General features: G+C 35.1%; 1 protein-coding gene and 1 long non-coding RNA gene across 4 annotated transcripts; both read left to right on the top strand.

The window, feature by feature from the left end:
- The first annotated feature begins 328 nt into the window (after window positions 1-328).
- Window positions 329-11,417, top strand: LOC121264674 (ethylene-insensitive protein 2-like). 3 transcript variants are annotated; one of them, XM_041167960.1, is made up of 9 exons: window positions 731-1,485; window positions 2,021-2,226; window positions 2,405-2,818; window positions 3,502-3,588; window positions 3,765-3,875; window positions 3,953-4,165; window positions 6,858-7,037; window positions 7,145-9,814; window positions 10,219-11,417. In XM_041167960.1, the coding sequence occupies exons 3-9, from the start codon at window positions 2,561-2,563 to the stop codon at window positions 10,594-10,596; spliced, it is 3,897 nt and encodes a 1,298-aa protein (XP_041023894.1). In that variant the 5' UTR covers window positions 731-1,485; window positions 2,021-2,226; window positions 2,405-2,560; the 3' UTR covers window positions 10,597-11,417. The 3 variants fall into 3 exon arrangements, with proteins under 3 accessions (XP_041023893.1, XP_041023894.1, XP_041023895.1); XM_041167961.1 differs by having other exon boundaries at window positions 2,021-2,699; window positions 2,781-2,818; XM_041167959.1 differs by lacking the exon at window positions 731-1,485 and adding an exon at window positions 329-673 and having other exon boundaries at window positions 2,021-2,818.
- Window positions 11,418-21,597: 10,180 nt separating this feature from the next.
- LOC121263980 lies at window positions 21,598-23,393 on the top strand. The gene is made up of 2 exons (XR_005940426.1): window positions 21,598-21,821; window positions 23,045-23,393. It is a non-coding gene; the product is annotated as an uncharacterized LOC121263980 (long non-coding RNA).
- The last annotated feature ends 2,896 nt before the right edge of the window (window positions 23,394-26,289 follow it).

The following is a 26,289-nucleotide window of genomic DNA, read 5'->3' as shown; positions in this document are numbered from 1 at the left end:
CTAAATGTTTTGTTTTTGTTTGAAAAAGTGGAAGGAAGCAAGTAGACCTTGGAAGTGAGGTATGTGACATTATTTTGGTGGAGACCTAGAAAAACCTTGGGAACATGGATTTTTTGTAACCGTACAAGTGGCAGGTGATTCCATCTTTTTAACTCCATCTGACAAAGCGAGCACAGAATACACGAACGCTTCTGAACTGCCATCATCTTAACTCAGCAAAGAGAGAGATTGTTACAGAGTGAGAAAAAAGGCTTGAAGAAGACGAGGAGGAAAGAAAAAAAAAAAGAAAAAAAAAAGAAAAACTCTCGGCTATAAATGAAAAAAAGTAGAGGAAACGTTAACTGTCTTTTGGAGCTTTCTAGCTTTTACCATATTTTGTTGAAACTTTTGCCCACTTCACACACTCTCTCTCTCTCTGCGCTTTCGCTCTCTTCAAGTTGGCCTTGAAAGCCCACCCATTTTTTCTTTTCTTTTTCCTCTTCTCCCCTCTCTCTCTCAAGTCACTCTCCCCAGAGAGTTGAGCTTCTCTCTCTTTGTATGCAAAATATATGAATTAAATAACCAAACCGTGGGGTCGTATAAGAGCGTCTGAGATCTACTAGTAGGACTAGATCAGATGGGGATTGGCAGACAAAGGAAAAGCGAGAGCACGCACGCACAGTAGAAGAAGAAGGTAAAACCATTTTCCCAAAAACCCTAACCATACGGCCATCTGTTTGGTTCTGATTGAGACCCAACTGCATAGATATTTATATATCATCATCAACCTCGGTATTTGTGCAAGCTGGTTCCTTTGACACTCATTTTCTCCTTGCCACAGATCCATGGCGGCCGTTTCTGTGTTTTTTTTTTTTTTTTTTTTTTTTTTTTTTTTTTTTAAATTCTAGGGCGTTGGGCTTCCGATTTTTTGTTTGTTTTGGACGCCTCTGCTTTTGAGTCTCTTTTCGGTTGTTTTTGTTGTTGCTCTTGTTTTAGTGTTGCTTTATGAAGATCTGATATGGGTTTTGAGCTGGGCCTTTGCATTTTGTTGATGTTTGTGGTTTAAATTTTAATGGGGTTGTAATAGATTCTTCTTCTTGATTTCACGTGCTTAATATTCTTGTTGTGGTGGCTATAGTTAAAGCTATACTCATTTTCCTTCTTGTTATTTAGAACCGAGTGAGTATTTTTCCGGTAAGTATACACACTAATTTGGATTTGCTCTGTTTTGTGCTTTTTATTTAAACTTACTTCGGCCCTTCCTTTTGGTATTCTCATCTGTGTTGTGCTGATATATAATTGAGCATGATGTCGTACTAACAATGAATTTGGAACTCTCGACAAAATTTGGAGCATACAAAGAGGAATTGCGGGACCGTTGTATAGACCATTTTGATTTGGAATTTCCCTTTTTGGAATTTACATATGTTGGGCCTCTGTGTCGGTGCACCATTGTGAGTGGAATCTCACGCAGGGGGTTACCCCACGCGCCTTTCGATCAAAGAGGTTGAGAAGTAAACTTAAGCTCACCATTAACCCTTTGAGCTTTCTCTAACAAAGAGATTATAGAAGACAGGCCTTTCATAGTCAGAACCGCAACAAGTTTTGTTTTTTTTAATGGACAGTACCTCAGAATTTTATTAGTCAAACCATACTGAGTCAGTGGCAATAGTGTGTGGACTAAGGTTCTTCTCTGCGATTTTCTACATTTAATTATCAAGAATTTTAGTTACTGTGACTTCACGTTGTTTTAAATTGTAACTGCTTTCAAATTTTCTTTTCAATAGCAGAAGCTATTGTTCTCATATAAAACAGCATATCTTTTTTTGAACTTATCAAAGAAAAGCCTAGTTTTATAACTTGATTGCGCATGGTTTTTATGTTAGCATTTTCATTTTGATTTGGTCGTGATTTCAGTTACAGATTGTGCTCATATAACAAGTTTCTTCAAAAGTATTGTCAAAAGTTTTATTACATTTCATTCGAATTTGAGCTTTTTCTCATCTTTTTGGTAGTAAACTGATTTGATTTATTGAATCAGGATTAGACCTAATCAAGGCGCATGAAGAAAGGCAATTCCATTTGACAGAGTTTGCCCTGTGGAAGTCAGTTGGGTGTTGAGATTGTCTTGGTTGGCATCCAAGTGGATTTTGTTAAAAGCATCAGTTTGGTATCTAAAGACTGTGGCGAGTATTGGAAATTTATTATCATCACAGCTGCACTTTTAAGCTATTTTGTTTGACTCAAGTGAGTTGCATTATAGGGCCTGAAAGACTTAAACTCACCTAGGTCATCATTGGATGCTATAACATTTTTTTGATAAGGAATGCTATAACCTTTTATTGAAGTTTTTTGGATATGTTGGATTAGACTTGTGGTTTACTGTGGTTAAGCATTGTTGATCCCAGAAATTGCAATGTCTCAGTGATTGAATTTTGAAGGTTGTACGTTCCATCTCACAAACAAGATTGGAAGCCATGTGATTTATAAGTTTACACTCAACTGGAGGTCCCTTCTGTTGCTCATAAGTGTTATTTAAATATAGTAGTGGACTGGTACCTCTGTTTTGTTTGGAGTACCGATGAATAACATGGAATCTGAGAGTTCTACTTCTAACAAAATTCTGGGTAGTCTCAATCAGCTACTTCCTGCAGTTGCACCTATGCTTCTGATTTCGATTGGATATGTTGACCCTGGAAAGTGGGCAGCAACTATTGAAGGTGGTGCCCATTTTGAGTTCGATTTGGTAGCATTGATGCTTGTTTTTAATCTCTCTGCTATTTTCTGTCAATACCTATCAGCACGGATTGGCTTGGTCACTGGAAGAGATCTTGCTCAGGTATTTGTTTCTTTATCTTTAGGGTCTTAATTTGGCTTGGATTTATTGTTATATTTCTCGTTGTTGTGAAGTACTGTCAATTTCTGATTCTTTGTGTCACCCTTTGCCCTTTCACCCTGCAAAATGGAAATTTAAATGAGAATAACTGGTGTATTTTAGTATGAATCTATTTTGTCTGTTTTGCTGTGGTCAACATGATTCATTAATAGCAATGTGGAGAAGGTTGAGTACTGATGTTACAACCTGTATTCTATTTTTTTAGGTCCCTAGGTAGATTGGTAGTTAGCTGTGTATGCATGCGGCTACCTTATTATTTGTATATTTATGTGATATCCCATATGAGTGAGTATAGGTTATAAATGGGATCCCCCATTCCTCGGGAGGGAGAAGTAAGATTTTGCCCTTTATAATGATTACAAGGGGCTCCAATTGTGCCGTTTGACTAGTTTTTGGAGTATGGCTCCAGATTTGGCTTGGGCCTTCCTTAGGTCATTACAATTTATTTCACTTAGTTATGGTGATTTAGTTGATTATCCAATGAAGTGGTTGGCCATTGATTCCCCTGCTTGTTCCACTCTGCCGTCAAGGCCCATAATCACAAAAAATGCTCACAGTTTCTGCTAACTATGCGAGTATGGTTGTAAATTTCTAATTTGTTTTCTTTCCAAATTTTTATGCCAAAGATTTGCTGGGATGAGTACGATAAGTTCACATGCTTATTCTTGGGAGTCCAAGCAGAGCTTTCTGTGATTGCATTGGACCTTACCATGGTAATTTCTCATTAACCATCACAATACTGTTCATCCTTTTTCTAGCTGTCCGTTTTGAAAAAAAGTATTTTTATGTTTGCTCTTTGTTATGATGGAATTGGATATGAACTTTAATCTATAATTTTCATCATTTAATACCAGTTTTGTTTTAACCCTTATTACATTGATTTTACTAGATCTTGGGCCTTGCACATGGACTTAATCTTCTTTTTGGCTGGGACTTGTTCTCTTGTGTCTTTTTGACTGCTATCAGTGCTGTTTTATTTCCACTTTTTACCATCCTCCTGGTAAGTGTGCTCATGTGCATTCTTTTTGGAAGTCTAATTTTGCATTTTTATTGTAATGCTGTTAATTAATTTTACAGGAAAACAGCAAGGCAAAGTTCCTATGTATATGCCTATCAGGCTTTATTTTGCTTTCTGTCGTCCTTGGAGTACTCATCAGTCAATCAGAAGTCTCACTGTCCATGAATTTGACGGTAACAAAGTTATGTGGGGAGAATGCATTCGCATTGATGAGTCTTCTTGGGGCAAGCATCATGCCTCATAACTTTTTTCTCCATTCTTCTATTGTACAGGTATCTTTGTCTTCTATTCCTGTTATCTGCCTGTAACTATGTACTTTGTCTGCACCTATTTATTTTTATTTTAGTTTCTGAAAGGTACATGAATGAATCTGGAATTATATATTTCCTTTAAATTGCACTGTCATTGTGGCTGGTGTTGAAAATTCACAATGTTTATTTTTGTAAATTGTGTTGCAATAATTCTTATGTTAGGGATTCCTTGTTGCTGCTCTGTATCAACATAGAATCTTGAGTTTTGGCCTTTCTCTATAAAGTTTTTCTAGTGTCAATAATGGTATTCTTGGAGTTGTTCGCATGCAGGCATGTGCACTTTAGTTTGGTGCTTTCTTTCTATTTTTGAATTTGACCTGTAAAAGATTTGATCTAGGAATATAACGAGTTCAATGGAATGTGAAGCCTCAGAAATAACTGCAGAAGCATAAGAATCTAATGGTTAAAGCTGTGGTAGTTGATCTCTGTGTATTTTAAATTTTCTGTAGGTGGAATAATTTTCTGCCACATTTCACAATCCTTAGCTTTTACAGGTCTGTTGTTAGTAATGCTGGTGCCTCTGCATAATCCATGCCTGCAGAATGTTGGCTCATTGAATTTTGGCGTGGCACTGGATCTTCTTGTTGAAAGAATTTCTTGAAACATATATAAATGGCTAAAGATCGTGGAGGATGATGTATAAGCTTCTTTCATCGCAACCATTGATAATTTTGGAGGTTCTCCTTGTGTATTTGGACATAAAACTCTTATGGACACCACTTTTAGATAGAATATTTTTTTTGATAGGTAATCAAGAATTTTATTCATAAGAACAGACAATATAGCCTAAGTGCACAAGAAGTATACATGAGAAAGTACCTAACTAGGGTTTACAACCGAAAGTAGAAAATCAAGGTTATTTAGACCATTATGATTAAGGACTAGGGTCCCATAAGAACAAGGTTTTAAAGAAGAGAACTTTAAGCTGATTCATTGTCCTCTCGCGATCCTCGAAGCTTCTATCATTTCACTCCCGCCAAATGCACCAACACATAAATATACATATAGGGGTCATCTTCCATATTGTTGCCGCTTGAGGATTGCCTTGGAGTCCATTCCAGCTTGCTTGAAAATCCACTAGTCTACGAGGCATGACCCCACCTCACAATGTAGAAGCTGGTGATCTACTAATTTTCCATTCTTCTTACACGTAGCACTAGTCCAATGTCATTACTCGACGTTTCCTCATATTGTCCGAATAAGAATCTTGTCTAGGGAGGCTGTCCAAACAAAAAAAAGCTGCTTTGGCTTTCGTCTTCCATGTATTCCTCCATGGAAAAGGTGTCATGCCTTGGCTAGTTAGAATTTGGTAGACGATCTAACTGTGAATCTACCTTTCTTGGAGGGGCGGCAGCTGATCTTATCTATGGTGCCCTCAGTCACCCTGGTGGAATATATTAAGGCAAAGAACTCGGTGATAACCTCTTAACTCCCAATCTTGTGCTATTCTAATGAAATCTACATTCTATTGAGGGGAGCCATGAGAGAAGAACGAGAGATTAGCTACTGAAGTATCCTTTGCCCAGACAAGGTAAAAAACGTCAGGGAATGTTTATTTGAGGCTTTGTTCACCACACTATTTGTCGTGCCAAAATTTGACTCAAGAGCCATCACCTACTTCAATACGTGCATGGCTCAGGAAAGTGTCCCACCTTTTCCGAATGTGTTTCCACAAACCCACCCCATATGGTCCACGTACCACATTCGAGCACCATTGTCCCCAAGACTCCCAAAAATATTTTTAAACATGTATCAATGATTTTTGGAGATCAATGTTGAATACATGTTATATGACACTATCGGTTCCAATGTTTTAAATACCATACCGGATGCCGTACCGGTCAAGGCACTGGAACAAAATATTTCGGTACCGGTACCGTTTCAGGATAGTCGATATATGAATAAATTATATATATAAATATATAAAAATTATATTCTAAAATAATAGTCTATATATGAATAAATTATATATAAATACATATATATAAATTATAAATAGCCTAGTCTGAATTGGGGGTCAAAAAATAAGCTTGTAGTTTGAAAAAATGAAAAAAAAAAGTTAAAAACTGAAATACAGGCCAGTACAGTCCGAAATACATGCTGGTATTTGGGCCGGTACGAAACACATATGATACCTGTACCGGATGGTACGGTACGAAATTAAAAACACTGATCGGTTCTATGTCTACAAATTAGCCATTTTAAATAAGTCATTGGTGTGGTTTCTTCTGGTGCATTGGCTGCTCTATTTTATGGTCTTTTGCACTTATTGTAGCATAAATGCCTTCTTAATTGTTACATCTTGTTTTCTTGGTTTACTTTCCATTTAGTGCATGCTTGTTGATATTCTTTAGTCATTTGATCATGTGATAGCCTAAACAAAATGATCTACACTATGGCATGTTCTCTGTCACAGTGCATTAAACACTTGAACTATGCTCTCTTTCTCCCACTTAATTTTTTGTGACTTGCAAAAAACTTTTCTTAGATTCTTAAAAGAGTACTTCATGACCTGTGCTGGGTAGAATGGTGTCCACCTTTCCCCCCGGCAAAACAAATTGTCTGGGTAGAATGGTGTTGATATACGTTGTTTCAGACATGTGCTTGTCAAAATAAATTCTGATATTTGCTGTCTGTCATAATATTCTTGCAGCAACCTATGTCATCGCCAAACATTTCCAAGGATGCCTTGTGTCATAAGCATTTTGTTGCCATCTTCAGCATCTTCAGTTGTATTTATCTGGTGAATTATGTGCTGATGGTCTCAGCAGCAAATGTGTTAGACAGTGACGTCTTGCTCACTTTTCAGGACGCCATGTCACTAATGGAACAGGTTTGATTTTTTCCTATATTTTCTTTTCTTGCTGACTGCCAACTATGATAATGTTCAGTATCTCGATAGATACTGATCAGATAAATTTCTGTATATTTTCAATGCAGGTTTTTGCAACTCCTCTAGCTCCCGCTGCCTATCTATTGGTTCTGTTTTTCTCTAATCTAATCACATCATTAACCTGGAGTCAATGTGGGCTAGTAGTTTTGCATGATTTCTTAAGGCTAGACATTCCTGGTTGGCTTCATTGTGCCACAATCAGACTTATTGCTGTTGTTCCAGCCCTTTACTGTGTTTGGAGTTCAGGAGCTGAAGGGATCTATGAATTGCTTATATTCACACAGGTGATGGTAGCTCTACTGCTTCCATCTTCTGTGATCCCCCTGTTCCGTGTTGCTGCATCAAGACCGATAATGGGTGTCTACAAAATTTCTCATTTTGTTGAGTTTCTAGCAATCATCACATTTATTGGGATGCTAGGATTGAAGGTTATGTTTATGGTAGAAATGATATTGGGGAATAGTGACTGGGCAGGTAATTTGAGGTGGAACGTGGGGGGTGGTTTATCTTTTACTTGTGTAGTTTTTCTTGTCACTGCTTTTGCATCCCTTTGTTTGATGCTCTGGCTATTAGCTACTCCATTAAAGTCTGCAAATGCTGCATTAGATGCTCAGATCTCCAACTGGGTTACACCGGAGGCTATACTTGATATGTCCACAGACAGAGAGGAAACTGATTTAACTGAAACTGGATATCATGGAGAGGCTCCTGTTCTGAAGCAAGAACCATTTTCAGCACATGGGAAGAGTCATTCAGATATGCCAGTTGCAAATTTTGATCTTGATTTGCCTGAAACTATTATGGAGCCTGATCAAGAGCTTCTTTTGACTAATGTCGAGGAAAATCGCTCTAGTACAATGCTTTTGAGCTCCCCTGTATTGGCTCTGGAGGAATCAGCAACCCTGGTAGAGTCAGTCGCAGTTTCAACATTTTCTGAAGAGGTTTCTGATATTAAGTTGCTGGACGATGGGACTTCCAAAAGTGGATTAATGGACCCTCTGGAGAAGACTCTCGGTGTTGAGGGAGAGCTACAAACTGAAAAAGATGATGATGAGGGAGACACCTGGGAGCCCGAAGCATCTAAAGGGGTTTCTGGGGGCACCCCATCTTTGACATCCGAGGGTCCAGGATCTTTTAGAAGTCTCAGTGGGAAAGGTGATGAAGGTGGCAGTGGTGCTTTAAGTCTTTCAAGATTAGCAGGATTGGGGCGTGCTGCAAGGCGTCAACTAGCGGCAGTTCTTGATGAGTTTTGGGGACAGCTGTATGATTTCCATGGCCAGGCTACTCAAGAAGCAAAGTCTAAGAAACTGGATGTGTTGCTGAGAGTAGATTCTAAGTCTGCCTCTTCATCTCTAAAAGTGGATACCACTGCAAGGGAGTTTTCTGGATGCTTCCCATCTATGGGAGGTGGGGGATCTGATAATCTAATTAACTCAAGCTTATATGGTTCTCCCAAGCAGCAGAACATGCAAAGGAGTTTAGAGTCATCATATAGGGTTCAAAGGGGAACTTCCTCATTGTGGTCCAACCACATGCAATTGTTGGATGCATATGTGCAGAATTCAAGCCGCAATGTTGACTTTGGTGAGAGACGCTATTCTAGTGTGCGCAATATACCATCTTTTGAAAGCTTGGATAATCAGCCAGCTACAGTACATGGTTATCAGATTGCATCCTATCGAATGGCTAAAGACAGAAACTCTGATCACCCGAATAACCAGATGGAGGCGGCATCCTTGGGTGTTTCAAGCTACAGAGACTCGATTACATATGCATTGGGGCAAAAGATGCAAAATGGATTAAGCTCTGATCAGGCTTCTGGTTACCAGAGCCTGGCAATATCCAGAGAAAGTCCATTGCATTCAGAAAGACCGTATTATGATCTTTGTTCTTCTGGACCGGCCGAGAGTGTGGTAAGTTCAGCCAACACGAAGAAGTACCATAGCTTGCCAGACATGTCAGGATTCTCTGTCCCACCTCGGGATTTGTATGTACCTGATAAGAGTACTCAATGGGACAGTCCCATTGGATATGGATCCTCTGTTGGTAGAACTGGTTATCCAAATTCGGGATCAAGGGCAGGACCTCCTTTGGCATTTGATGAACTCTCTCCATCAAAAGTTTACAGAGCTGGTTTTACCTCACAATTGAATCCTAGTATAGATACTGGATCCCTCTGGTCTAGACAACCTTATGAACAGTTTGGCGTAGCTGACAAAATTCGTACTGTTGGTAGCGAAGGACTTGGAAGTAGGTTAGGTTCAATAACTCAAGAAGCTACTTCTATTGTGGATTCCGAGGCCAAACTTCTCCAGGGTTTCAGACATTGCATTGTAAAGCTACTGAAATTGGAAGGATCTGATTGGTTGTTTAGTCAAAATGATGGGGCTGATGAGGATCTAATAGACCGTGTGGCTGCTAGGGAGAGATTTTTATATGAAGCTGAAACTAGAGAGATAAACCGGGTAATTCATGGGGGTGAGCCTCAGTATTTGTCTTCTGAGAGAAAGTCTGGTACTGCAATGAGGATTAATGAGGCGAGTTTCAATAACTTTTTGATTTCGTCTGTTCCTCATTGTGGGGAGGGCTGTGTTTGGAGATCAGATTTGATAGTAAGCTTTGGGGTGTGGTGCATCCACCGGATTCTTGACCTATCACTCATGGAAAGCCGGCCAGAGCTGTGGGGGAAATATACTTACGTACTCAACCGTCTTCAGGTAAATGTTTATATGCTAGTTGATGCTGTTACTATATGTTTAGCATCGCATGTTTGTGGTAATCACGATCTCTGCACTATGATCGGTATCTTGTTAGCCCCTTTTTTCACCAAGCAGTAAACATATTTTTGCTGCTTAACGTTAGTTGGGTTCGGGTAGGTTTTACCATTCGTGGCTTTATCCGGTATCTCTGCTTGATGAATACCTGCTGCACTTTTAGGGATATCTCGTTAAATTCATCTGTCATAGGGGGTTTTCACCCATTGTTTCAATCAGTGAGTGCAAGAAGCATACAGTGCTCTACTAAAACACAAAATGATCTTGAAATGTCTAGTGATTTTTTTTTAAAAAAAAAAAATCTTCTTAGCTTGTTAATCTTGACAATGACATGTTTTTACAAATAGGGGATCATAGATCTTGCATTTACCAAACCTCGTTCTCCAATGGTCCCGTGCTTCTGCCTTCAAATCCCTGCGGCATTCCCACAGAAGACAATCCCGCCTGTTTCAAATGGAATGCTGCCCCCTGCTTCAAAACCAGGCAGGGGGAAATGCACCACTGCAGGGATGCTCCTAGATATGATCAAGGATGTAGAGATTGCAATTTCTTGCCGAAAGGGCAGAACGGGAACTGCAGCTGGTGATGTGGCTTTCCCTAAAGGAAAAGAAAATCTGGCATCTGTCCTCAAACGCTACAAGCGTCGATTATCCAACAAACCTGTTGGTGCTCATGACAGTTCTGGGCCACGCAAAGTTCTGGCATCTGCTCCATATAGCTCATAGATTTTTACCCTTGGTTGGCTTCTAGTGGTTCAGTGATTGTGGGGCTGCTTGATTTTGGACAGCAGCTCATGGTCTGGATCAGTTGTCCTCAGTTGTTTGAGGACTCTCTCTCTCTCTCTCTCTCTCTCTCTCTGTGTATCAGTGCTGCAAATTTTATTCCCATGTGTGTTATATATACATAGGATAAGAATTGCTGGATGTGTAATTGCAGCAGAATTAGTCAAAATGGTTAGAAGAAAGGTGGGAAATTGGTTATTGCAATTTTGTTGTTGGCTACTTGTCACTTTCACAAACGAATTGAAGCCGCAAATGCTCCAAAACGCCAGTGTTGCCTTTGCTAGTTACCAGTATTTTTTCTTTCTTGTCCAGTGGCTTCCTTGGCTAAAGGTCAAGAAAAGGGTTATTGGAACAAAGTCATTAGTCATTGATCAAGAACTCAGACTTGGACATCCTTGATAGACGATCCATCTACCAGCTAGGGTTCCTGACAAAAGGTAGTGTTGATTTGATACATGTGCTCTTGGTATCTCTGCATTTACCAAATAATAAGGCACCAAAGAGCTACCAAAGACATTGCTGCTGTAGGTGAGCAACTGGTGCAAGTGCGTTTGGTGGAGCCAAGAAGGCCTAACAAATGTTGCTGCAAGGTTTGTTATTGCTAGTGTCTAGTGGTACAATCATGGAAAATGTGCTCATTGGTCTATGCTATTCTCTAAAAGAACTAATCAATCAAATCATGATGAAGCTGCTCATTGATCTCTGCTATATACTAAAAAGAACCAGTTAATAAAATATGGTATTGAGAGTCAAGACTTTTCCGTGCAACATGATGAGGCACGTTTGGTTTTTCAAAATTTTTCAATTTTTTTTTTAAATTTTAAATCGAAACAAATATCTTTAAATCTCGATTTGTCTATTTAAGCTTTTGAAATTTTTATCCAATCAATACCGGGGATCATTATTTAACACAAATCAATGAAACTTCTACAAATTTCAAAACAAAAATACTCTTAAAAAACTAAATTCAAATAAATTTTCAACTTTTTCTATTAACTTTCACATACTTTAATATAATAATTATTTAAAAAAAAAAAAACTGGTAATTTTCTTACCTCTATTTTCAAAACTCAAATCTTAAAAGCATTTAAAATTCTCAAAATATTTCATAACCAAGCATGATATGAAGTATTACAATCTTCTTCACACATTGTTGAAGAGCGATATGATGTTAATAAGCTCAGATACCACTTGTCCCTAACCAAAAGTATCCTAACCACACTTGTAATAGGATTGGTTAATGTTATTTTGTGGGACTTTCACGGAGCATACAATGGTATTAGAGAGAATTGCAAGGACAAAGGTAATTGCAGGCAATGCAAGTGAAGGGAAAGTGTTGCTGGTGAGAAAAGGCAACTCATGCATGTTTATGAAATCAAAGAAGAAAAAAAAAAGCAGTTGTGAGGCACTTTGTTCATTTAAGCTAATCATCTACAATTGCTTTACTCAGAGACTGATTAATTAATTTTTAGAGAATGGTCACTGTTATCTGTATTAATGGTTTTCGTTGTGGAGTTTGACCATTGCAACTGATCTTGTGAGATGGATTAAAAATAGAGTACGTGAAATTTGCATGTTCTATACACTCACGTGAGTTTTAATGTGGTACCCACATGTGTTTCACTTTTTTTAAAAGAATTTGTGGGATTTGCACATTTCTAGACTGCACCCGATATAGAATGATAATTCAGTTGATCATGGGATCCAAGCTCAACTTCTTTGATTTTGTTCATAGAGATTGAGAATTCCAAATAATGATCAATCAATCCTCTCCAAAATCATGACCCTTGACTTCCTTTATATATATAGGCTATCATAGTATAAATTTAAAATAAAATACAACTCTGAAAATTAATCTAAAACAATCTTAAATAATGTAAACTCCAGTCAAACTTATGAACCTGTAATTCAAAGCTTTTAAGCCATAAATGACTTACTCTAATAGAAAAAAAGGAAATAAATTACTTGTAAGAAACTAGCTTAATTCTTTCGAATCAACTTAGAGGTATTCTATCACACAGCTATCATGCACATTCTTAAATAATTAGCTCCACCTAATATGATGTAGGGCTGTACACCGATGGGTTTGGCGTCAGTTTCGGTGCCAAACTGAGACCCCACTGACATCTGCCATGAGAGATCAGAATCGGCCGAAACCGGTCGATTGGGGAGAGAAAACCGAACATATCGGTCTCAACGTGTGTCGGTGCGGTCTTCGGTCTACCGTCGGTGTCTTCTGTGAAGGAGGAGAGGAGCGGCGTCGTGGGAAGAAGACGAAACCCTAAAACAATAAAACGTGAAGAAGAAGAAGATGACGGAAAGAAGAAGGGGGGCGTGTTTAATTAACCCACTTTGAAACAGCGTGCTGTTTCATATATTTTTTTTAACAAATATTATAAGGAAAACGACGCCGTTTCACTCTTTTAACTGAAACGGCGCCATTTTATTTAACATATATTCAATATATATATATATATATATATATATATATATATAAGGGTGGGCTAGTTCAACGGTTTTTAATGGGTTCAAATTGGCGTCCAACCAGCCGACATCTGTTTCTAGCATTTTGTGTTGCTTGCCGACCGGTTCCCTGTCGGTTCCTTTCTTCGACAGCTGGTCTGATTGGTTTCCAGCCAGTTTGGACGGTTCCTGTACAGCCCAAATATGAAGTATTTGGTTTGTGTTGTAGCCCTCTTTCAAGATTGAAGAGACTATATGGCTGGATAGTTTCCCTTCCTGCACCGCACTTGGGTGGGGTGGCAAAATTCCCCTAATCCTTATTCCTGTCTTAGCCCCCTACCCATTCGTCTGATCGGCTTCCAAACTGGCCAGAAACCAATTAGATTGGCCGCCGGAGTACGGAACCGACCGAAACTAGAAACCGATGTCGATCGGTTTGGCGCAGGTTTGAACCCTTTAAAAACCGCTGAACTGGCCGACCCTTATATATATATATATATATTTGAATATATGTTAAATAAAACGGCGTCGTTTCACTTAAATGAGTGAAACGACATCGCTTTCCTTATGATATTTGTTAAAAACAATATATGAAACGGCATCGTTTCAAAGTGGGTTAATTGAACACGCCCCACTCTTCTTCCCGTCATCTTCTTCCTCATTCTTCTTCATGTTTTACTATTTTAGGGTTTCGTCTTCTTCTCAGGTCTTCTTCCCAGGATGCCACTCCTCTCCTCCTTCACAGAAGACGCCGACGGTAGATCGAAGACTACACCGACGTATGTCGAGACCGATATGATCTATTTTCTCTCCCCAATCGTCTCCCCAATCGATCAGTTTCGGATGGTTCTGATCTCTCATGGCAGACGTTGGTGGGGTCTCAGTTTGACACCGAAACCGACGCTGAACCCATCGGTGTACAGCCCTAGTTCATATCCATTAAATGGACGGACAGATTTTCCCTCATATCCATCTACCTATAATCTGGAGGAGGTTTAACAATTTCAAAAAAGAAAAAAATTGCAAAAAGTCAAATGATCTGCAAAAAGTACATATTGATATACAAAAATACTCAAATAATTTATATAGATTCGAATATACAAACAGACTTGCCATTCAGAGTCTTAAAAAATCACAAAAATAGATAAAAAGAAATACATAAAATACATATCTCGGCGCCTCTAGCAATATTTCGGTGAGGTTGATACTTTTCTAACTTTTGAGAGAGAGATCTTACTTCTGAAATGTTGTGGGTCACACTGAACACAGATATGAGACCTACGGCACAAAGCACAAATATGAGACTCACGTTTGCACCGTGGGTCTTAAGTGAACTCAAATATGAGACCTCAAGGTGCAGCCGTGGGTCTAGATCTGACTTTTGAGACATTGTGGGTCTCATTGAACACAAATGTGACGCCCCCGAAACTCCGTTTAGGATTTGACGGAGTTTGAACGTCGGGACATGTAACATAATGTCACATACCCCTGTTCATAAGATACGATGCACCTAGCATGCATATAACAGTATGCAATATTCACAACAAATAATTTTTTTTTAGCAATACACAAGTACCATAATGTTATATCCCAAAACATAAATATATTTCCATAATATTCACATATCTAAAAGTCATAACATCAGTCTGAATAAAAATAAATATTGGAGACAGCGCTCCATAAGTATAGACATGAAATCAAACTACTGCACTAAATACCAAGTCGCTCACACAGCTAAGCTATAAGTGCCAAAATGGAATCCAAAAGTTGGAGCACCGACTCCATGAGCTCCTCGAGCGTTTGCTGCGGCCTAGTCAACCTCGTCCAGGTGGTTAAGTCCTGATCCCTGATATCCTGACACATCATCTACCATTCTTAGGGAAATGGTAGTTGGACTACCAAGTGAGATTTTACAAAACCCAACAAGTGCAACTCTTAAACTATCAACAATATAAATATGGGTGCATGATAGTAAAATGACATGTATGCATCATGACATAGATTTGAACATGTGTGACATAACTTGAAAGTAACATGGCTATATGTGAATATAACATGACTTGACTTGAACGTGACATGAATTGTCATGAACATGACCTGACTTGACATGATCATGACTTTGTTATATATAAATGTTTGTTTATGTGAACTATGGATGCTCCATGACTCCCCAATGGTCGTGTGCTCCTGTTGGTATCACATCACAGGCATCTGTGCCAGCTGTGCGTATGTTATGATAATTGAACTTGTAAAAGTGTAGTTGGCACCATCAGCGTTGGGTTCTTGACTTCGCTCTAGTAACCAGTTACTTAAGTCCCATGCAAAGCATGTTGACTATAAATTGGATAGAGGAGTTCCACTAGAATAATTCTCTATCTTAGCATTTCAGGTCGTGATAGAATAAAAAGACTCATGCATGACTTAAATGTTTTCATGACATACTCATGTAACTAATGATATGGCATTCGTGACATGTGACAGAATAACATGTAACAGATGACATGACATTCATGACATATAACAGATGACATGACATTCGTGACATGTGACAATAACATGACATGCATGTAACAGATGAACGTGTAACAATAATAGATGACATGATATTCGTATAACAAATAATCGTTGACATGACATGGTACAGTATAACAATTACAATAAGCACAAGTGACATGAATATAAATAATATAATTCTTACCACCGTGCATACATGAAAATACCGAGAGTAAATTAGAAGATAACTTATAGAAGTGTAGCATAACGTTAAGCCAAGTGTAAAAATGTGTAAGCTGAAATGAGATATTTTCTAAGGTTAGGATATCTCAGTTAAACCTCATAAAAATAAAACTCACTAACTTAGGGCTAAATTTGTAAAGTTACCCATCTACTTGTGAAAAATTATAAATTTGATCCTAAATAAGGATTTTGCAAGTGGACTCCAAAACATACCAAAATTTATATTTCTCATGTAAATTTCATCCAAAAATTAATCCTAACTATGTGAAACACCTCTTGGCTGATTCATGTCATGGGCTAAAAATTATGTTTTGTTTCAACTTGGTCATCTAACACTCTAACATGCTTAAATCGAAAATGACATCTCTAAAAAACCATAGCCTTAGTTACAAGATCATGTTAGAACACCAAATCACACATTTCATGAAAACTCGGATGCACTACTTAAAAAAAAAAAGAGGCAAAATATCAAGATTAGGTCAAATAAGACAAACTCTTGATGTTCTTAGTCTAACACATTCATATCAACTCCAAGGACTCCAGTATTCCATAAATAACTTCTCTAACATGTTCATCATTCAAGCTGCTTGAGTAATCAATCAAAATTCACAAAGCATAACCTAACACAATTGGTTTGCATGCAAACTATGAAACTGAGTAAGCATGCTTATGGACTTGAAACAAAGTGACTAGATCATTGATTTTTATGCAATAATTCTTGAACGAATACAACCATATACTTCACATTCAAGTTCTAATTAGATCTAAGAATCAAATCTAGCATGTCATAGTATACATTGCATCTAAACAAAGCATCAAACCCGAGAGTCTCTAGATTTCAAAGCCATAGGATCAAGTTCCTAGAATCAAAATCACAAACTAAAACACTCAAAAATCTATTTTAAGCCAATCGATTTCTAACGCTTTGAAGTCATGCAAAACTCTTTCATAAAAACCTAACATGCTTGAATCATACCATAAACATATATATAAACAGGTTTTTTTTAAGACAAAAAGAATGACGACAATAAATAAAGAAAATAAATATAACCAACAAATTGGCAATTGATAATAACTTTAAGACCGAACAACTTCCCCAACCTAAACTGAACATTTTCCTCAATGTGAAAATCATATGTTCAAATAGATGTTTTCAATATACAAAACTAAAATATAGTAGGAACATGAGAATTCAAAACGATAGAAGTGGGGGAGGAGAGAATTAATGATCAAGCTCATAATTGACAAACTATATCCTGCAAAATATTATCTAAAAAGAACAAAGAAAACACTAGATACCAAAATAAAGATCCTGATAAGCAAGATCCTCTAGTGGCACTTTTTCAATTTCTAGGCTCTCAATTTTTAAATATAGTTTGAAACGTTGACCATTAACTTTAAAAATATCACTATTTTAGAATTTTCAATCCCAACTGCACCATTTGGATGCACTATGTGCACTATGAACAACATAGACCCTTTATATTGTAGTTTTCCTGGGAAAGGATGTGAATGAGAATTACCAAGGACTTCTTGACCAGGTTCAAATGATTTTCTCAATATGTTTCGAGCATGAACCATTTTCATTTGTTCTTTATATGATTTCTCAATATCAAAATTGCACCCAAAATAAGTTAGACGAGCTTCTAGGGAGTTCTCACAACTTGCTTGCATCAAAGTGTCTTGGACAAGACTCTCAATCATATTAACCTCGCATACATCTTCATCATCCAATATTTGCTTGCATATATGAAAAATATTAAGCTGAACGGTCATGTTTCTAAAAGAGATTTTTATCACACCACTTCGGCAATTAATTAAAGCATTTGATGTGGCTAAGAAAGGACGTCCCTAAATAACATGGATTTGTGTACTAACATTTTGAGTGGGCTCAGTGTCTAATACCACAAAATCTACTAGAAAATAGAATGAGTCGACTCTGATCAAAACATCCTTGACAATACCTCTAGGGATCTTAATAGACTTATCAACTAACTGAAGTGCCATTTGAGTTAGTTTTAGCTCCCCTAATCCTAACCGCAAATATACAAAATAAGGTGGTAAGTTCACAGTCACCTCTAAATCTAACAAACCTTTCTCAATGTGATGATTCTCAATCTTACATGAAATTGTAGGAGATCTAGGATCCTTGTATTTGACTGGATATTTATTTTGAATGACAGAACTAGCCTGCTCAATAAAAAATGCTTTTTTTGCAACATTAGTTTTCCTCTTTACTTTAACAAGATCCTTCAGAAATCACGTAGAAGCAGCTACTTGCTTAATTGCATCAATGAATGGTATATTAATTTGTATTTTCTTAAACACCTCCAAAATATCATCAAATTTAGCATTTTTCTGAGTATTTTCCAACCTATGATGAAATAGGGCTCTAGGAACAATTTCTCAACAGGCTTAGAAGGACTAGAATCATGAACTTTGAGGGACATTGGGTTGATATTCTTTTTCTCTGTGGAGTCCAACTCCTCATCTTCTAGTACTTTAACTTAATTATCAACCTGTTTACTCGACCTAAGGGTGGTAATGAACTTAGCATGCTCATGTCCCTGGATAGAACTGAATGTATTATTAAAGGCAATTACTCTTTTGGACTGAATATAGGCTGACTTGGAAACCTTCCTCTCTCCCTCTCTCCCTCTCACCAACATGGGGTGCTAACTGGCCAACTTAACTCTTTAATTTTGAAATTACTTGAGTATTCATCTAAGTGAAATTTTTCATCTCCTGAATGGCCTGGTTAGTATAGTGCATGAATGTTTTAAGAGACTCCTCCAATGATGATTGTTGTTGTGGTGGTGCCACAAATGGAGGAGTAGATTGAGGAAAATGAGGATAAATTGGGTTAGGTTGACGAAATTAACTTTGTTGCTGCATCTAAGGTCCACCTAAATTCATGGGAAATTGATCTTGACTCCAGGAAAAATTAGGATGATTATGCTAATTAGAATTGAATGTCTTTGAAAAAGGACTAGCAAATGACTTCGAAAAATTATTTAGAGCATTTGCTTGCTCAACCTAACACTCTAAGTAGGCTTATGTGGAAGGACACATTTGTGTTGTATGCATGGGACTATAGAGAGAACTTCATCTTGAACTTGACTAACAGTATTCACAGTTCTACTTAGACACTTCATAATCAAGTCTTTAAATCTCTCCCAACTCTCATAAATTTTTCATTGTCTTCTTGATATAAATCATTAATCTCTTTCCTCAAAGCATTGGTTTTTGATATTGAAAAAATTTAGTGAAAACTTTTGTGACAAGAATATCCTAAGAAATGATAGATCTAGAAAGCAGAGAGTTAAGCCATGCATCTGCCTTATCCTTCAAATAAAAAGGAAACAAGTGTAGGCGAATTGACTCATCAGTGAAGTTCTGGAACCTAAATATAGTACAAATTTCAAGAAAATCATTTACATGCTTGTAAGGATCTTCTCTCTCAAAACCATGAAAAATAGGAAGTAGTTAAATTATTTATGCTTTCAACTCAAAGTTTGCCGCAATAGTAATGGGTGAAAACAACTCTCTAAGAATTGTTGCATCCTCCATTGTAGACAAATAATCAAAACCCAGACTAGTAAGACGATGTGTATGATCATGTACCCACATTTTCATACATCACACAATCTTGCAAAATTCTTTTTTATTTTAAAATTTTCAATTGACTAACTACAACTAGTAGAAGAACAAATCTAGTCAATATTCAATGTGTTTTCCTAACCAAGTCCCCGACAATGACGTCAAAAACTTATTGTAAAATTTTAATTATACTCGCAATTGTATGAACCGTACCGATGTATAGTTTAGCAATAAATTCTAAAGATACAAATTAATCTAAACAACCAATAAACTACTAATGAAGAATGAACTAAGGTTTTGAAATCCGTCTCAAAACTTCATATTAATATATTTATGATAATTGATTTTTTTTTCAAAACGCCTTAATGATAATCTAGAAATAAATCTTCCTATCATGGAAAATATTATCATTGAAACCTATTTTTTTTTTTTTTTTTAAAAAAAAGGAAATTTCTAAAGTATGTTCTTATTCACTAAAAAATATAAAATTCAATCATCACTTATATTTGTTAAAACAAATCACAAAAGATGTTAGATTTTATTTTTAAAAAAATTACGGATCAGACTCTTAACTGGTTAAGATTATTCTAAATCATAAGAAAAAATGATTGAACGTATATAAACAATTATATCTCTCTCAATTATATAAAGCAAGAATAATAGATCGTTGAATGCACAAATACTTAGAAAAAAATCAATCTTATAGATAATATTACTAAACTCTAAAATATGAACATAAATAAATATTAACGTAATATTTAAAAGAAATTAAAAAATAAAAATTACAATGCTCTCAAAACATAAATATAATTATAAAACTGGAGGAATAACTCCATTTTATTTTTTACTTTCTTTCTTTCTTTCTTCTAGCTGCGGCGCTTAGTTCCTTTCCTTTCTTTGGTTTCCCGTGCACCTTTTTCTCTGTGTCCGGTACGTGTAGGAATTTGGTTTATTTATTAATAAATCTCGAAAGCCCTCAATTCCGTATCCTTTTCCAATGCCTTCTCTCTCTTTTTATTTTCTTTATTTTTATTTTTCCTATATTTCAGTTCAGTTTTTCCGTGTAGGAGCTTCCTTTTTCCGTGTGTGTATAGCCAGCCGCATTTCCTTCCGCCAGCTTGCTTCTATTTTTCTTTTACGTTTAGGTCGAAAATTTTTTTTTTTATTTTGATAAAAAAATAAATATTTTAAAACAAATAAAAAAAATTAAAATTATATAATTATGATAATACTTTATTTAAAATATAAAAATTATGCACAATTCGCTATTATCAGTCATTCCTAATAATGTTATCCACAATAAACAATATATTTATATACTTGCTAAATATATTTAGAAGCAAGAGAAAATGTAAAGAAATTTTTATTTATTGTCATTTTTATTATTATTTACATGTGGCTTAAATTAATTAATAATAAATTCAGAAATGAAAGGTAACAAATAACCTACTTAAATATAATTCTATTAGAAGTTGTTTAAACCACATACCTTATACATGATATAATTTAATTTAAAAAATAAACTTTAAAATTTTGAAATTATAAATCAAATTAATTCATGTTTTAATATTAAGGCATCGTTTGAATCTAAAAATAGTTTCATCTTATTTCATCTTATCATTACAACTTTTTCAAAATTTGCCATAAAATATAATAAACAATTTAATCTTTTTAAATCCTATAATAATAATAATATTATTAAAAAAATAATATTTTATTTAACTTTTAACTTTTATTTAAAACCATCATTTCGTCTCACTATCCAAACGGATACTAGTTGTGATATAACAAGACGACGATGGTAAAAGGCAGAGCGGGTATCCTCGCTCAAAAGCTAAACAAGAGTAGCAGTTTCATCTACGAGCGGTGCTACTCTGCCGCCCTAGTAGCACCTCTCGGTGTTACCGTTAGTTGCAAAAGTAACTTTTTTTTTTATTTTTCTATTCACATTTTTTTAATCTATTTAAATATTTTTAAAAAATAAAACAAATACACCAATACACTTAAAATCATTTCTATCATCGTTCAATAAAAAAAAAAAAATACCAGACGGTCAAATCGAGCTGTACGTTTGGGGCGACAGAGTAGCATTTTTCTTCATCTACCCAACAAACTGAACAAAAAAAATGAAAAAGTTGACTCAAAACTAATGGAAGGTGGTAGCAAGTAAACTGGATAAGGATATGACGCGTCTTATGCATCAAGAATACGCGTGGAGGAGGACTTCGTCATTTGAACAAGCTACCACAAGAACCTCCTCTCCACTCTTCATATTCTGTAGTTGTGATTAGGCTCTCTCCCCTCTCCTCTCCTCTCCTCTCCTCTCGTAGCCTTGTTCGGGTTCTGTTGCAGAGCTCAGGGTGACATAAGTAAGTACAAAGAATTAGTTCAGTATATAGTAACTGATTTAAAGCTCTGTTTTCATTTTCTAGTTTATTTTGTTTCCTATTTAATTATTTATGTGCTTCGCTAATCCTTGGCAGCTGCTTGAGGTTGGAATTTTCAATTCAGAACCTCATCAGTTTATTTTTTTCCTAGATTGTTTTCAGTCGGAGTTGTATATGTAGGCTTTTCAAAGGATATGTACCCGATTTGAGGCTTAGCTAACAAAGGATTTGTGAGAATATAGCCTGTAGGATTTGACCTGATCAAAGAAGTTTTGCAGTACTCCAAGTTGAGTATAGGAAGCTGGTGAATGGTAATACCGCTTGAAAAGGAGAAGTTATTTAAGGTAATAAGAGAAAGAAATTGTAATATTCCGGTTGACTATAGAAAGATGGTAAATGGATTCCATATTACTAGAAGAGTTCTTGCCTTTATTAAAAGTTCAACCAAAAAAAAAAAAAAGTATATAAATGCTTTTGTATATGCTTTCTGAAGGTCCAATAATTTTTTATCGATACAAGAGTGGAAGAGAATTAGGGCTAGTTTGGGTAGTGAATTCAGAATACTCTATTACTATTTATTATTTTATTATTATTTTTTATCTACTTTTCAGTATGAATAATGCTACTTTATCCTCTCATTTAGACCGCTTATATATTTAATTTTTTTTTAAAAATTTTTTTACTTACTGATTAAGGAAGTGACTATTAGTATATTGATATCTTTTTATTTTTTAAAAATGTTTAAAGATTTTAAAAAAATGTGAAAAGAAAAAATGAAAAAAATAAAATACATGAGTTTTGCCTAGTGGTCACTATTGGGCGGCAGCCTAGCATTACTCTTTCATTACTATTATTCACTACTATTCAATATTCTATCATTATTTTTTTACTATTATTTACAGAAGATCTGAGATTACCTCACTACTCAAAGGCAACCTTAAACAAAAATCAGAGTGAAAAAGAAGGTGAACTAATCCTGGAGACGCAATTTCCATTGATTGAGCAGGCGCTGTAAAAATTATGTTCGAGTATCACCAAACCAGTAGATGAAACAAATTGCTTAGCATCAACGCAGAGAGAGAGAGAGAGAGAGAGAGAGAGAGGGGTTTGTGTGAGTTTGACAGAACTTTAAACAGGTTTGTGTTTGAAATATTTGGTTTGACAGAACTTTAAACTGATCAAATTTGTATTGATGCTATATGCAGAATCATAAGAGCCTAAAGAAGCCTGAAAATGGGTTACATTGTGGTGATATCACTGCCTGTGATACTGTTCATCTTGATTGTAGCATTAGCATTTTACCTTCTTGGAAGGGCACAGGGCCGAAGCCTAGCAGCAAGAGTTCCGCATTATGGGCCTCCAGCACCTCCATTCCAAGCCCCGTCTCCACCTCAGGATAAATCAGCACAGGTTTAGAATTATGGTTCTTATCATGTGGCTGTGAAAATTTGGGTGGTGGAAGTACAGCTCTCTCTAGTTGCATTTTTGTGCTCAGAATGGTTCTTATGTGTATGTGTAATGTCTATTGCAAGATGAAAATAAGGGTGACAAGAAGCTGAGTTTCTATAATAATCACTGTAATTGTGGATCAGTTCTCCAACTTCTTGGGAGCTATCCACTACACGGCTATGATTATGGGCTGTCCATTCGTAGCCCTTTCAACTCGAAACTAAGGCTTTGGGCCGGTCTCTTAGTCGTGGGCTTGGTGGCCCGGAGGATCCAAATATCCCCTCCAGGATGATTATTTCAGTGTTGTCAAAGCAAGGACCTCAAAACCTGCTCACAGAGGCAGGTGAAACCAGGGAAGTAGCAAGTATCTTACCTCCTCTGACAAATAAAATCTGCACATTATCTAGCTTGGGTATCATATCTCATCATAGTATGTTATTGTCACACACAAAACCACGACGCATCAAGGCCGGATCCCCAGGGCAATGATACTGTAGGAACAACACCTATATAAGTGCTTTACATAGTAGTTAAGGCTTCTCAATTCAAGACGAGAATGAAATATGGAGAGATAAATTTTAACTTTAGAAAGTTATGAACTAATATGACTTTCGTTTCAACGTTTTAGGTCCCAAGTAATCAATAAAGCATTGGTATTTGAGAATTAGAATCTCTGTGCTTTTGGCGCATAGCCCGTGATCTAGCATAAGTCAGTTATAAGTGAATATCTCGAGTTCATAGTTAAAACATGAAAAATCAGGGATTCACACGAATACACCTAGAGGGTGTGAATAGGTGTTTTTCAAATTTATTGGAATATTTAAATTAACAATCAGTTAATCAAATTAGATCACAAGAAATAATCAATATATCAATTTTGATAACGAACTAAAAATTCATTTGAAAAATATTTTTAAAATTTAAAACTACTCCAGGTGTAAGTCACCATTTAAAATATACTATAAAAATTTAGTTCGTTACAACCAATTTACAAATACTTGCAAGAGGCTTAAGTATATAATTAAATCTGGCTTGCAACATCATAAGTATTCCACTCGATCTCTACATTCTGGTAGTTTCGGACCACCGGCCTTTTTATAGTTTCACCATGAGCACCAACTCAATTTCTGCATCAACATCAGCTCCAAAAATCCTTACAACCAAAGAATATGTCCACATCAATGGACTCAGCAACACTCGAACACAAGCACAATTTGATAAAAGTTTGTTTATCAAGAGAGATTCGATCTTGAATGCCCAATAGATCTCTTTAGGGTTTTCTATCCAATCTATAATGAATACAACAACCATTGCCTCTCTCTACACCCTAGAAGTCCAAACCACTTAGAGATAGGGGTGTAAACTTGAACCGAAAATCGGACCGGACCGGACCGGTTTTGAACCGGTCCGAGACCGGTTCTTGTAACCATAAAACCGGCTGGACCCGATCCGGTTTCAGTTCCATGGTTTCCAAGACCGGACTGGACCAGTTGGAAAAAAAAATAAAAAAATAAAAATTATATATATATATAAGTTTTATACAAAATTAATATTATACAAAATATTTTTTATATATAAGTTTTATATATAATATATAATTATATATGAAATAATTTCATATTATAATTTAAAAATTATAACATTTTATGTTAATATTAAATATGAATATTTGTAATTTGTTTGATCATATGTTATTAATATAATTATATATAGGATAATGTTATTATAATTTATAAAATAAAGTTTAATCTTAAATGCAAAAATTTAATTTATCATATGCTTTAAACATAAAATATATATTTAAATTATTAATAACATTTTATTTATAGCTATACTAATATATAACTAATTATACTGATATATTATATATAGCTAAATAATCACTATACTAAATAATCACATATAAAATAATGATATAGTAATTAATTAATACTAATTACTAATACTAAATTAATACTAATTACTAATACTAAATTACTATACTAATACTATCACTATAATAAATTACTATACTAATACTATCATGATAATACTATCAATAATATAGTTATAATAAATTAAACTCACTATAACAATTAACAAACTCACTATAGCTATAGTTATACTTATATTATATATCTTTACTAATATATAGCTATACTAATAGTATAATATTAATACTATTATATAGTCTAACTAATACTAAAAATCTAATATAAACTATAGTTATACTTATACTAATATAGTTATACTAAATCACTAAAACTAATACTAATATATAACTAATACTAATATATAGCTATACTAATAGTCTAATATTAATACTATTATATAGTCTAATATATTATATAGCTATAACTAATACCAATATATAACTAATATTAATAGTCTAATATAGACTATAGTTATACTTATACTAATACAATTATACTAAATCACTATAACTAATACTAATATATAGCTATACTAATAGTCTAATATTAATACCATTATATAATCTAATATATATTATAGCTATAACTAATACTAATATATATACTAATACTAATAGTTTAATATAAACTATAGTTATACTTGTACTAATATAGTTATACTAAATCACTATAACTAATATTATACTATAGTATATGATATAAATCACTATAATTTTTTTTAATAGGTTAAATCACTATAACAAAATATATATAACTATATATAGTATTAGTATTAGTATAGTATATAGTATTATTATGATAGTATCACTATAATAGTATAATATATAGTTAGTATTATAATATATAATATAGTATACTATATATTAATATCACTATATATATATATTAATATATATATTGTTATATAGACTATAGTTATACTTATACTAATATAGTTATACTAAATCACTATAACTAATACTATACTATATTATTAGATATAAATCACTATAATTTTTTTTAACAGGTTAAATCACTATAACAAAATATATATAACTATATATAGTATTAGTATTAGTATAGTATATAGTATTATTATGATAGTATCA

This window comes from Juglans microcarpa x Juglans regia, chromosome 5D (assembly GCF_004785595.1).
Source record: "Juglans microcarpa x Juglans regia isolate MS1-56 chromosome 5D, Jm3101_v1.0, whole genome shotgun sequence".
Taxonomy (NCBI): Eukaryota; Viridiplantae; Streptophyta; class Magnoliopsida; order Fagales; family Juglandaceae; genus Juglans; species Juglans microcarpa x Juglans regia.
The sequence above is the reverse complement of the archived record's forward strand: the minus strand, read 5'-3'. Positions and strand labels throughout refer to the sequence as shown.